The sequence below is a fragment of the Rhipicephalus sanguineus genome, chromosome 3 (assembly GCF_013339695.2).
Source record: "Rhipicephalus sanguineus isolate Rsan-2018 chromosome 3, BIME_Rsan_1.4, whole genome shotgun sequence".
NCBI classification, from domain to species: Eukaryota; Metazoa; Arthropoda; class Arachnida; order Ixodida; family Ixodidae; genus Rhipicephalus; species Rhipicephalus sanguineus.
The window spans coordinates 128,203,062-128,216,893 of record NC_051178.1 but is presented as its reverse complement, the minus strand read 5'-3'; the positions used below and the strand labels follow the sequence as shown (position 1 = coordinate 128,216,893).

At 46.5% G+C, this 13,832-nt stretch overlaps 1 protein-coding gene across 1 annotated transcript in view; it reads right to left on the bottom strand.

Moving 5' to 3' along the window:
* The window catches only part of LOC119385833 (juvenile hormone acid O-methyltransferase), a 16,866-nt gene extending 10,257 nt beyond the window's left edge, over positions 1–6,609 (bottom strand). The window contains exons 1-2 of the mRNA XM_037653208.2: positions 6,002–6,609; positions 320–479 (exon numbers count right to left, since the gene is read on the bottom strand). Coding sequence (XP_037509136.1) covers positions 320–479; positions 6,002–6,532 — 691 coding nt within the window. The 5' untranslated portion in view covers positions 6,533–6,609. The remainder of the gene's footprint in view (positions 1–319; positions 480–6,001) is intronic.
* Positions 6,610–13,832: the final 7,223 nt, after the last annotated feature.

Genomic DNA, 13,832 nt, shown 5'->3' with positions numbered 1-13,832 from the left:
TCGATATCCCAAATGCCTTTAACACCGAACAATAATGAACCGATGTGACAAACGTTGGGTAAAACAGTCCCTATTGAGGCACGTTAGAACTTCCCAAGTGATACCAAAATGTGCAGCGTGACTGTTTAGGGGCGCGTTAATGATTACGGACGTTACTGTGCAAGAAAAATCCACGGAGAATCGCTTCCCTATCTCGTATTTACAATCGCAGTTTCCATTTTCTGAAACATCACCTAAGATCAGAATACCAATGGCCGTACAGCTGCATAATGTTAGCGCATGGTATGTCTCAGAAGCGTAAGATTTCGTGAGTACCTACCAACGGCAGCCTGAATAGATTCACTGAAATCAATCTTCACATAAAGCAGCTCGCAGGTGTTGGCGGCAAGGCCGGCAGAGTCAAGGATATTGCGCAGGTAGGACAGTCTCGCCTTGTCGTCCTCCAAGTCCTGACTTTTTGGCGTGAACTCGTTGAAGACCTTGGAACGTACAAACAATGCTTTATTTGCCACGAAAAATAACCAATAAATCGCGAGAAATCACGCGTTTAGCCGCATAGACAAATATCTGTGTCAATTACGGCGTGCATTACGTTTTGGTTTCCGGCCGTCTAACAGTGGCCAGAAATTGCAGCAGAAGCTCCCTATTGGGGAGCTGTCAAATAGTGTGTAAGTATTATGTGAAACACATTTAACTCGGACATGGCGGGTTGTAGATCAGTGGGAGCGGCCTACGTCGGGCAGTGGACCCAATACAGTCTGATGATTACCATGATGACAAAGCAGCCTAACATTATTCAACGTCCGCTATAATTAGCATACAGTAACTTCATGTATTCATAAGGACGGTAACATCACAGACGGACGGGTGCCCGGTTTTTCAAAGGAAATAGCCGAAGAATGTCTCCAATTAAAATACCGCAGATGTTGGTGTGCAGGAAAACTGAACCCATCGCTTACTTTCCCCGACTCCTGTTCTGTGCAGACAGTCTAACAAAGCGACCACAAGAGCAGATTAGCTAAAAAATCACAGCATATCCACGGGGTGAATGATGATGAGTGGGGCGAAGCTCCGGAGGGAATCATCGGTAAACCGTGAAACTCTTCCCTGAAATTTGCCCAGTACATCATATAAAGAGTGTGAAACACCGTGTATATAGTAAACATCAAACATTTATTGTACTGTTGGTTTACGTGGTCATTTCATCACCACCGCTTTGTGATCGGTGACATGCAGGGAAAGTGTCCGCTCCCGAGCGAAAGAGAAAGCGCGCCAAGAGCGAGCGCCTTGTCTGCCTCCATCCGGTGACGAGCAAAAGAGAAAGCGCGCCAAGAGCGAGCGCCTTGTCTGCCTCCATCCGGCGACTCCGAGCGAAAGAGAAAGCGCGCCAAGAGCGAGCGCCTTGCTGCCTCCATCCGGCGACTCCGAGCGTAAGAGAAAGCGTGCCAAGAGCGAGCGCCTTGTGTACCTCCATCCGGCGACTCCGAGCGAAAGAGAAAGCGTGCCAAGAGCGAGCGCCTTGTGTACCTCCATCCGGCGACTCCGAGCGAAAGAGAAAGCGCGCCAAGAGCGAGCGCCTTGTGTACCTCCATCCGGCGACTCCGAGCGAAAGAGAAAGCGTGCCAAGAGCGAGCGCCTGTGTACCTCCATCCGGCGACATCCGAGCGAAAGAGAAACCGCGCCAAGAGCGAGCGCCTTGCTGCCTCCATCCGGCGACTCCGAGCGAAAGAGAAAGCGTGCCAAGAGCGAGCGCCTTGTGTACCTCCATCCGGCGACTCCGAGCGAAAGAGAAAGCGTGCCAAGAGCGAGCGCCTGTGTACCTCCATCCGGCGACTCCGAGCGAAAGAGAAAGCGTGCCAAGAGCGAGCGCCTTGTGTACCTCCATCCGGCGACTCCGAGCGAAAGAGAAAGCGTGCCAAGAGCGAGCGCCTTGTGTACCTCCATCCGGCGACTCCGAGCGAAAGAGAAAGCGCGCCAAGAGCGAGCGCCTTGTGTACCTCCATCCCGCGACTCCGAGCGAAAGAGAAAGCGCGCCAAGAGCGAGCGCCTTGCTGCCTCCATCCGGCGACTCCGAGCGAAAGAGAGAGCGCGCCAAGAGCGAGCGCCTGCTGCCTCCATCCGGCGACTCCGAGCGAAAGAGAAAGCGTGCCAAGAGCGAGCGCCTTGTGTACCTCCATCCGGCGACTCCAAGCGAAAGAGAAAGCGTGCCAAGAGCGAGCGCCTTGTGTACCTCCATCCGGCGACTCCGAGCGAAAGAGAAAGCGTGCCAAGAGCGAGCGCCTTGTGTACCTCCATCCGGCGACTCCGAGCGAAAGAGAAACCGCGCCAAGAGCGAGCGCCTTGCTGCCTCCATCCGGCGACTCCGAGCGAAAGAGAAAGCGTGCCAAGAGCGAGCGCCTTGTGTACCTCCATCCGGCGACTCCGAGCGAAAGAGAAAGCGCGCCAAGAGCGAGCACCTTTTACGATCGCAGACATCCAATGACATGCGCCATTCGCATTATACAAGCGCCATCTGTCATCTTTAAACAGCAACTCTAAGAAATAGATGAAACGCCATCTAGTGAGCAATTAATTAAACTAGAGCTCTAAGACATACATGAAACGCCATCTAGTGAGCAATTCATTAAACTAGAGCTAGCTACATACATACATACATACTACTACTACTACAGAGGAGGGAACGACCCACACCCTAAGGAGCTTCGCCCCTAAAACTTCTAGGACGCTAGATCTTTGCTTTCAAGAGTAGAACGCGACAGCCTAATTGGACCGTGTGCGTATCGCCTTCCCAATCGCTAGGCTGGCTTCGCTTATCTGTCGGCACCTAAACCGTGCAACAAGAAAGGGAAAGAATGGACGCGCGCCGGCTCCTATATTCATGGATGCTGCACGACAGAACACGGAAAGCGTACCCGCGAGCCCTTTGCGCATTCTCGCGGGTTTTCTGTCAAGCCGCTGAAGAACCTTCTAGATGCGTGTACCACCAACTCGAAATGGTGTATATAAATAGCTCGCCTTTATACTGGAGGATGTGTACTTGGTGGCCGAGTGGCTAAAGTCATCGCGCCACGGAGCCAGGGGTCGCAAGTCTCATTCCCCGATTCCAATCGAACCAAAAATTTCTTTATTTGCTTAGAAGTCGCTGAGATTGGGCTAGTTGTTCCCATTATTTGCGTCTACTTCAAATTTTCGCTCACGGACAACGCTCATTTTTCGCTCAAGGCCAAAAACGGTGACGCCACCGACACCGAAAAATCTGCGAAACGAGTTCTTTAACTCTATCGCGTTAACACTACCAAGTTTACCGCCATTACCACTCACAGTACTTTCTCAGATATGCGAAGGAATAGTTAGTTCTGTTCTCGGGTTCCACAGCCAAAAAAATTAGCCAGTTCATGAAGGTTGACCGGATACGCGAAGCATTTTGTTTCATGGAAGAATGTCACAAGCCTGCACAGAACTCTTACATACTCTATTGGAAAACCCAGTGGCACTGTCCCAGTGTCATACATGATTATCGGACCAGTGTGGCATGGGGTACTGGGACGCTGGCCCGCTGCACGAGGCACGCTGGACGCTGGCGCACTGCACAGTGGGACACCCGTTACGGGCCGAAATCGGGCTTTTAAGTTGTTTTTAAAAATTGTGCTCGTGCCCAGGTCGTAATTAGGGCTGAAACACGAGCACTGCGACAAAAAAAAAAACACGTAAAAAGAACAGCAAGCTGGAATCGAACCCACCACCTCGACGCACCGTGCATTCAGAGTCTGACACGTTACCGCTACGCCACACTTGGTATTTCTTTTTTCTTAACTCGGTGCGGCGCTGCTGGAAATTCCAGTTTTTCTTCGCGTAATACCAAAAACCAGGTGTGCCAGCGCCTTAAACAGGCACCACTCACATCGCAGCCACAAGAACATGGATTGCTTCATCGAATACCTACGCCACACCTTGTAGACCAGAGTCAGCCTGAGTCAGTTTCTTTTTGCTTCATGTTATTACTACTTCCGGTAGCCAGTATTTTCATTTTTCTCGCTTAGAAACAGAGAATTCAGTCTCTTCGTGCTCGCGAGAACCTAACAGAAGAGAGTTAATTTGTGTGCTGCCTAGGATCGCAACGTCTATCTGGCACGTTTTGCCGCAAAAAGATATTAGCGTAACCGCTGATGTGTTGCGGCGGTCGCACTGACTCGCTAAGCAGTTAGCCATACCTATGTAGAAAACAAGGTTTATCTGAACAGCGCACTGAACACATTAGCTTTCGTCACCCGCTTGAACATATTTTCCGTCCTCTTTGTTTACGCTCCGCGTAATATACAGCCGCAGTTGTTCACCCCAGCCGAACCAACCGTTAGCCTTAGAGCTGTACTCCGTGCGCCGCGATCGCTGTTCAGAACGTGCATATTCAATTACGAAGAATCTAATAACCGTTCAAATGTAGTTTCGATCATACCTGAATGAAGCGAGGCCATATTTTCACCTTCGATTACACAAATCAGAAGCTAAAAACGCCGAGATTGAGCCTTACATTGGCTCACTGTTGCCGGTGGCGTGCGGCCATGGTGCGGCTTTCAGCGGCACGAGCCCGTATGGAAGGACTGACTGTTACAGTAGGTCGATGTTATTATCAGACTAATACTAATGTCATATTGTGTTGCGAATGATAAGTTCTTTCGATGCAGTTATATGAACTACATTCATGACACTCGATCACACACTTCAGAGAAAGCGCGCGCGCTCGACAAATGATTGCTTTAGCGTATACGTACGTCCGTCGCTTAACTAAAGCTAAAGCTAGATATGTGTACGACACAGAATAGAATAATATTTTGAAAATATCCGATAAGTTTTTCTGTCGACTTTTGGCGACCCAATACCAAATTTTATCCGAATTCCACACAGCGCGCCCAGTTTTTTCCAAAGGGCTGCCAGTGTTTCCAGTGAACGGGCAGACACTGTACAGCGTGGACAGTGCCTCTCAGTGCGCTGTAAGACACTGGGCCACTGGGTATAGTATTCCCAGCGTCTTTCAGCGCACTGCGCTGCACTGGCCATGCTGTACAGTCTGCCCTGTGCCTCCCAACACGCTGTAGTACACTGGGACACACTGTACAGCGTTTCCAGTGCCACCCAGTGCGCTGAAAGGCACTGGAAACGCTGTTTTTTTTCGATAGGGTAGTGTATGATATAGCTAATGGTAATTACGTAACTACAAGAGCTCACTTTAAGCAGAATGCATGTGCCGAATGGTACTGCTAGCTATTATGTGCCGTTATGAGAACCGGCAGCCAAAACTTAGACAAAATGATCGATCATGCAGCGAATGCTTGACCGTGGATGTTAGCCACTGCTAGCTAGTCCGGGAAATCATCATCATCATCAGCCTGTCTACGCCCACTGCAGGGCAAAGGCCTCTCCCATGTTCCGCCAATCAACTCGGTCCTGTGCTTTCTGCTGCCACGTAATACCTGCAAACTTCTTAATCTCATCTACCCACCTAATTTTCTGTCTCCCCCTCACGCGTTTGCCATCTCTTGGAATCCAGTCAGTTACCCTTAATGACCACCGGTTATCCTGCCGACGTGCTACGTGCCCGGCCCATATCCATTTCTTCCTCTTGATTTCAACTATGATGTCCTTAACCCCCGTTTGTTCCCTGACCCACTCTGCTCTCTTCCTGTCTCTTAAGATTACACCTATCATTTTCCTTTCCATCGCTCGCTGCGTCGTCCTCAATTTAGGCTGAACCCTCTTTGTAAGTCTCCAGGTTTCTGCTCCGTAGGTAAGTACCGGTAAGATGCAGCTGTTATATACCTTCCTCTTCAGGGATAGCGGAGAGTGGTAGTCCGGGAAAGGTGGTGGTTGAATTCAATTAGGAATTACTACGCACACGCCGTTCAGCGGATAATAACGCGGTTGCGGAACGCGAATGCAATAGGCTCAGAAAGACATCGTCTTAGATCTATCTAGGGCTTACCGACGGCCGGTTGAAAAAACTCACGTTCGAGAACTTTTTCCAACGATCGAGCTGCGCCACCTCCTTCCACAGCGCCCGCGTGGGTGACCAGGCGGGAAACAGCAGGAGACACTCTCCAGATGGCGTCAGCAGTCGTGACAAATTCCTCATGGCCTCCGCCTGGTCCTTTAGCCAATTGAGGCAGAAAAAGGAGTAGATCCGATCGAATGTTCCGTACTTTCCGAGGAAATCCGTAACGTCATCACCTATGTTCAGGTAATCGTATTGTATTTTGGGATGCGAGCTGTTTGTACGAGCATAGGAGAGCATATCTTCGGACGCATCAACGGCGACGAGTCTACGGCAGGGAGAGCATCTAGGCAGTAGCCAGTCCCGAGTGAAGTCCCCGGTACCGCAGCCTATGTCCAAGAATTGCTGGTTCTCGGTGTTGTCGTCCGGCGCGAAAGTCATGTGAAGGAAGTCCATGGCCTTCAGGTTAATGCCACGCTGTAGCTCGTTGTTGTCCTTGTATAGCTTGGAGTTGTACCTCAGATTATCTGAGATATTCGTGGTCATAGTGAAGCAGCTGTCAAGGGTGAAGGAGGCACCACTAGAAGTGTTTTGTCCTGCGACGTTTGAGAATTCTTGAAGGAGTGGCGCGCAAGCGGCGAGGTTCTGGTTTTTCGCACCTGCGAAGAACCGTTATTTCAGCTTAAGTCATTATGAGAGGAGTCCGAAGTAATTTTAACAGCGAAGCTGCTTAAGCTCGAGGTTCGTTACTCGGGGCTATCAAAAACTATCATCACGAACTGTCTCTACCTTATATCGCATTTCGAGTCACCGAGCACCTGGCAGAGCTGCGCCTTGCGCATCCAACGCAATAATGTAGATGTAGATGTAGATGTAGATGTAGATGTAGATGTAGATCCTGTACTGCTGGCTCACACCCACTCAGCTGGATGGGCCAAGAATCGGGTAGCTAAGAAAAAATATTTAGAAACTAGAAATGATAATAATTTCTCATTTTGTTAAATTGCGAGAATAATAACTGAAAAAAGGAAAAGGTTGGTGGAAATATTTCTCGTCAAATAAGAAATAAATTAATATAGAAAATAATCTTGCTGTATTTTACGCAATAGCTCGGCCGGCGCGCTCTCTCTCTTCGTCCTCTTCTTCACCTTCGGCTTTGCTCCTACAACATGTGCGCCCGGCGTGCATTCTCCCACTGCGCCGATTTGTTCGGCGTGGGGTTCAATAACTCGGACTGGCGGGCGAACGAGTACAAAGAGAGAAAAACATAAAGAGAGACAGAGAAAGACAGAAAGAGAAAGTAAATGGAGATATAGAAGGTGGAAGAGAGAAGGAGGGAGAATGAAAAGGAGGAAAGAGAATAACGGTAGAAATATATATAGGTGATTCTGTTCAGAAATAAGAAGTGGGGTTTGGTGTGCACGATAACTTGTCTCTCAGTAGAAATGCCGAGAAAAATATAACGACAGAGAAAGACGGAGAAAGAAACAGACACGTATAAGCATGCGGCCGGAAGGTGATTGCGGCGTCATTTGTTTACATTGAGCGAAACCAGGGCTGGGCAAAGATACTTTGAAATTGTATCGCGATACGATACAAGATACTCAGGCAAAAAGTATTGGAGATACAGATACAAGATACTGCCGCAATAATTGTATCCGATACGATACTTGGCAATTGTATCTTAAGATACTTCGACACATTCTCAAATTTGTTATTGTAGATCCATATTATGTAGCAGCAAAATGCCTATACACGAAAATGTCTGCTTGAAAGTTTCTGAACTGTGACCTATGTAAAATATAAGTAAAATAGAGAGGTGGTTGTGTATCAAACATTCACATTGAATGAGTACAGAAACATAATACAGACGGCGCCCTTAATAGCTAAGAGCATGAAGTATCGTCAACTTACCTGTTAAGACACTAGAAAATTTAGTGCCTATGGAAAATTGCCTGAAACAGCTCGTTGGAACGCCCATGAGTAAAACGGAGCATTCAGTAAAACAACGTTTCTCGAATCCCCTTCCTAATACCTTTAGGATGGCTCCTAATGATTTTCGTTATTATATTTTTTTATTTATAATACTCTCAGGGCCAAATGGCATTGAAGAGGGGAGTGGATACAATACATGAAAAATACAGAATTAAACAGTGCAGTGATCTCAGGTAACAAAACATTTCTCCAGGTTATACAAGAATAGTAGTTATTTCAAAGAAAAAATAATAAAATAAAATAAATTAAACAAACAGAAGCAGTGAGTACAGGTAACAGATTCTCTTGGTTATACAATGTTATCTAATGCTTCGTGGAAAAGTTTGCAGTCAGTGATGGTTGCGACGCTTGAGGGAAGGTGGTTCCAGTCCTGAGATGTACGGGGAACAAACGACTGAAAGAAAGACTTAGTGTGGCATGATGCGATTCCTGCCTTATTACGATCATCAACGCGGTTTGAAATGTACACAGGCCGGAGTATGAGGTCATTACTAAGTGTTGGATGGTGGAAAAATTTATGAAATAGCGAAAGACAATCGACTTTGCGTCGGTGAGCCAATGGAATAAGTGATAAGTTATTTTTCATTAAGGTTATACTGGCAGTGCGGTTGTAGTTAGAGAGGATGAATCTAGCAGAGTTATTTTTTACTAGTTCAAGAGAGGTGATAAGGTTAGCATGACTGGGATCCCATATGGCAGATGCATACTCAAGTTTGGAGCGTATGAGACTTATAAATTATTAGTTTTAAGGAAAAGGGTGCTTTGGAAAAGTTACGTCTTAAGTAGCCGCAAACTCAGTTTCGCTATTTCGTTAAGTCTTAAGCAGAATATTTGGTACTATACAATATTTGTTTTCACAATCGCCTTGACAACGTGTAAATGTGTAAATAGGAGTAGAAATAAAGCAGACAGTATAAAGCAGAAATCTTATCTTAAAAGCGCGTTACAAAAGACATACTGCAGTGACTAGACCGCAAAAAAAGTGCAGAGACCTAGGTAATCTATGTGATGCTAAATGACAGCTAAGAAAGCACTTGTGCTAACAATGAAATTATGAGTTCATAAATTCTTTGAATAAATGTAGATGGAAGTGAAAAATACGGTACGCCAAGATATTTTCTGTTAGGTAAACGCTTGCCCTATTAGATCTAGCATCAGTACCAGTGGTACTAAAGTTGTTACTTACACGGACGCACTAAAACTAGATCGCACTGAGACACTCAAACCACGCCCTAAAACCACAACAACAACAACAACGCCTCTTCTCACTACAAAATTTTCCAACGCACTTCCGAACATAAACAACATCCTCGCAAAATACTATCCGATTCTAACAACCAACCAGAAACTTAAAAAAAGTGTTCCCCGAACCGCCTAAGGTTGCCTACAGACGCAACGCCAATTTTAAAGATATGCTCGTACATGCAAAACTCGCAACAAAAACTACACCAACGTCCGGACCCTGTGGGCGTCCAAGATGTTCTACGCGCAAACATATACAGCCAGCCACCAACGTAAAAAGCACAGCATCCGATTACCTTCACAAGGTAACATCGAACTTCACGTGCACCTCAAACAACCTGATCTACTGCATTGAGTGTGGCCAACTGTAAAAAACCAGTACATAGCGAAACTGGACAACTAATTCATGTAAGACTGAAACGGCCACCGCGCAGACACAAAGCACAACTTACCAAAAGCAGTAGCCAGCCACTTCAATCAACAAGACCACAATTTCGATCAAGCCAAACTTTACATTCTACAAACAAACTTCCGGTCACCACGTGAGAGGAAATACATGGAATGTATTTGATACACAAATTTCAATCCCTACACCCATCAGGAATACATCTAGCTCGTGGTAATTTGGAATCGTTAAAAAGCCATAGCATGATTCCTATAATATTAAGAGACATGAAGTACGCTCAGCTTTCAAAAACCTTAACCTATTCGCAAATAAAATCCCGACCAGCTCCCATAATACACTATCAATATTCTTTTTTAATATCTCTTAACCTTGCATGTATAAATGTGCACATACGTGTAGAATATTTCTCTTAAGATGTTTTCATTTTCTAGTGAATCCGAACCACGGTTTCCTTCCCCCTTTCCGCGCTCCAAAGGCCGCTTCTGGCCAGCATTGTCACAGCCCTCGCTTTCTCAGGAAGTTCTACGAGTCTTATTCCGATTGTTCCCCCCCGGTCGCCCCTCGTTCCTTTCAACTTTTTTTTCTTCTTTTTTTCCCCTCTTAGTTGACGGGCGCCTAATTTTTGGAAGCCACCGACGACACTGGATGCATATGCCAGCCAATTACTTCACCCATTAAGCAGGAGCTTGCTTTTCAGGCAACCCTTTCAATATCACTTAAAGTAGGCAGGCGGCATTTTAAACGTACGCCGCCCGAGTACTTTTTTTTTTGTCGTCTGTAGCTGCCTTCCCCACCACCTCCTGCAGCTCCTTGGCGGACATTTAAACGTAAGCCGCCTGGGTTTTCTCCCCGCCTGTAGTTTCCTTCCTCACCACCTTCTGCAGCTCTTTGTGGTGGCTGCACTCGCCCTCTCGCTTGGTTGTACCCGCCCCCCCCCCTTTTTTTTTTCTTTCTTTGCAGCTACCTTTAACTCTGACATGGCAGACCCGAACGTGTTTGCAAACTCTCTCGAAATGTCGCAAGGGCTACACTCCTCTGCTTTCGAGTTTCTCTCTTTCCAGGCAGAAATTACCAACAGCAACAGACGCGCCGCCGCTGGACATGATGTCCTCACTAACCCCATAAAACTAACACGCCAGGGATGACAAGGCGCCTTTGACAAGATAGGTCCCCTATCGAAACGTCGCCAGCCTGATCTGAGGCACTTTCTCCTGTTTTGAAATCTATAACGTGTATCCATCCGTCGGATCCCTTTTTGATTTTTGCATATAAGTTAATTCACTGCATGCAAGTCAAACACACATTCACGAGATCCTTCAAATCGCTGCTACGTAAAATACACGCGACGCAAAGCAACCCCATTCTTGCGCGCATCACATTTCGTTACGGAGCAAGGCGCAAGAGAATCTTCAATAACGACACTGTAACAACATCAGAATTTGCGCAATAGACGCTGCACGCAGTGGAGTGCGCGGCGCAGGACAGTTGCTATAGAGAAAGTGTCGCAGCATTGGCGCAACTAAAAAGAAAATTTCGCACGGTTGTGTTGCGATATAAGTATCTTGTATCTTAAAATACACGATAGATTATCGAATGTATCGGAAATACAGATACAGATACTTGTTTTTCAAGACGTATCGCGATACAGATACAAGATACCCACAGAGTATCTAAGATAGTATCTAAGATACATGTATCAGCGATACTGCCCAGCACTGAGCGAAACGTTACGAAAGGACGATAAAGATATATGGAAATGGTATAGACGCACACATATGTTCAAGAGTCGCATATGTGTTATAGAAAGAGTTGTTTACAGTTGCATAACGATTCCAACAACATCACGGGTATTAACAACACCAGGCGTGGTAAGCTGATATGTAGGGCTTATACCTGTCCGTTATGACAGGTATAACTTCTTCTTTACTTTTTTGTCCCTGCACCCATCTGAATAATATTTCATGTTTCCGTGTATAAAATACACTATCATCCTTGTTACACGTTTTGGTTTTGAAGCTATTGTTGTGTGCGCATGTGCGGTAAGTTTGCCTTGGGCTTATATATGCATTGATTATGAAATAATAAAGCAGTTGTTAGTCAGCGCTTGTGCCGGACGTTTCTTTTCTACTGGGGTGTATTGGGCGTTTGCGCTGTAATTTTAGCCTCACGATTCTGGTCACGGTGTAACATATATTACCAGTAGAAAACAGCGCTAAAAGACGGGAAGAAGAAACGACTCTAACCACGGCGCTGACTATCAACCAAATGAGTTTTATTCTTCCAGTCCGCATATATATACTCCACCACAATCTCCAGGAAACGGAAAAGCAAAAAATGATGCTTAACCGGTGCGGAGACCAATAAAGGCTCAATCGGGCAGAAAAGCTAACTCCTTCGGAAGGAGCGAGATCGAGGGGAGGCTGACACATGCCTCTCCACCGTTATAGATATGATACGCTTCAGAAATGACACGCGTGCGTTCATCAAGGTACTTCTACAGGAAAATCGAATCTTTAAAAGATGGCTGGCGGCCATATTCACTACAGTGAGTAGACAGTCGATTATTTTTGGCTTGTTTAAGGACGTTGTTCGCATGCTCGCTCATGCGGTCATTAGCGCAACGCCCCGTTTGACCAACACAGTAACGCCCGCAAGAAAGAGGTATCTTATACACAGCACTCTCACAACATTCAACACACTTCTGGCGATGCTTCTTGCCACATCTTTTCTTCTTGATCTCTCGATTTACTTTCTGACACAGGCTACCAAGCTTATTTCTGGCAGAAAACAACAACCCAGCGCCTACGCTGGTGACCACTTTCTTAAGAATATGTGCCACCTTGTGCACATAAGGAACGACCACTACTGTTTGAAGCGAGTGTGTCACTAATTGAACAGCTGATGAGCACATGCTTTTAAAACCAGATACGAGGCTTTCTGCGATGCTGGTCAAAAGCGTTGTTGTGAAACTTTCAAGCTTCAGGCGTGCTACTTGAGAACAAAAACTCGCTTCAACTTCGTGGTCACAGGACCTGTCAAGCGCCGCCTTCATGCAAGCCCTTGCAATGCCGCGCTTGACAATTTTTGAATGCGCAGAAGAAAAAGGGAGAAGGCTCTTTTGAGACCTAGCCGCATAACCCCAACATACATGGCTGCTTGAGAACGAGAGTTCCATGTCCAAGAAGCGTAGCCTATTGTCTGAAGGATGCTCAGTGGTCAATTCAAAGGGACTTAATTCCACGAGGAACACGTCAAATGATTCCGCAGCAGGCTGCACATCAGTTAGTGCCATAAAAATTAAAAAGTCGTCCACGTATCGCATCACCTTTACGATGCTAGTTTAGCACGGTAAAGGTGAGAGGAAGAAGACTTCTTGGCGTGAGCGCGCGCTCACTTATCATCATCAAGGAGCTCTAAGAACAAGAGGAGGAAGACTTATCTTTGGCGCGAGCACTGTCGGTTTCGGTTTCGTGTACCGTGACGGCCGGACGCGGATAGATGGACAAGCCTCGGCCCTGAGGTGCTTCGCCCCTAAAAAATGTGAACCCTTTCGGCCCTGGCGGTGTCAAATGACACCACCACCCAACGTTTCCCCTATCACCTCGGAAATGAAACCAAAACTGTCCATTCTTGGAGGGGATACATCTTCAATGATTCCCACTGCGATTGACACCAAAACTGTGACATGCTTGCGGAGCTGGGAGCCGCAAAGAAGAAGAAGCTTGAGCGAAGTCATGGGTGGCGCCGAGGCGGGTAAGCTGAGGCGCGTAAGCGCCATTTTCGGGTCAACGAACCGAAGTTGTTTCAATGAGTATAAAACTGAAAAGTGAGACGTGGTTCCCATTTTGCGTACTCCAGTGAGTAGCAGGAAAAAAGAATAAATTTTTCTCATTTCATGACCGCTGAGCCCTGATGACCTAATTTGATTTCATGTCTCTAAATCTATTATTAATTGCACGACTGGCTCAATTTTTCGTTTGTTGTTCTTCTGAGGTCCTAAGTATTCGAAAAACACGCACAAAAGAAGTCTCCGACCAAAATAAAAACTCCAGGGCTGAAAGGGTTAAAAGGGTACAGAATATAAAATCCCGGCAGTGAGCTTTCTGACTGTTGAGCGATGGCGTGTGGTGGTACACTGTTCTTTATTGTGTGCTTCGTACTACAGTTGAATGGCAAATTTTCCTGTATTAAAGGTGAATGAGC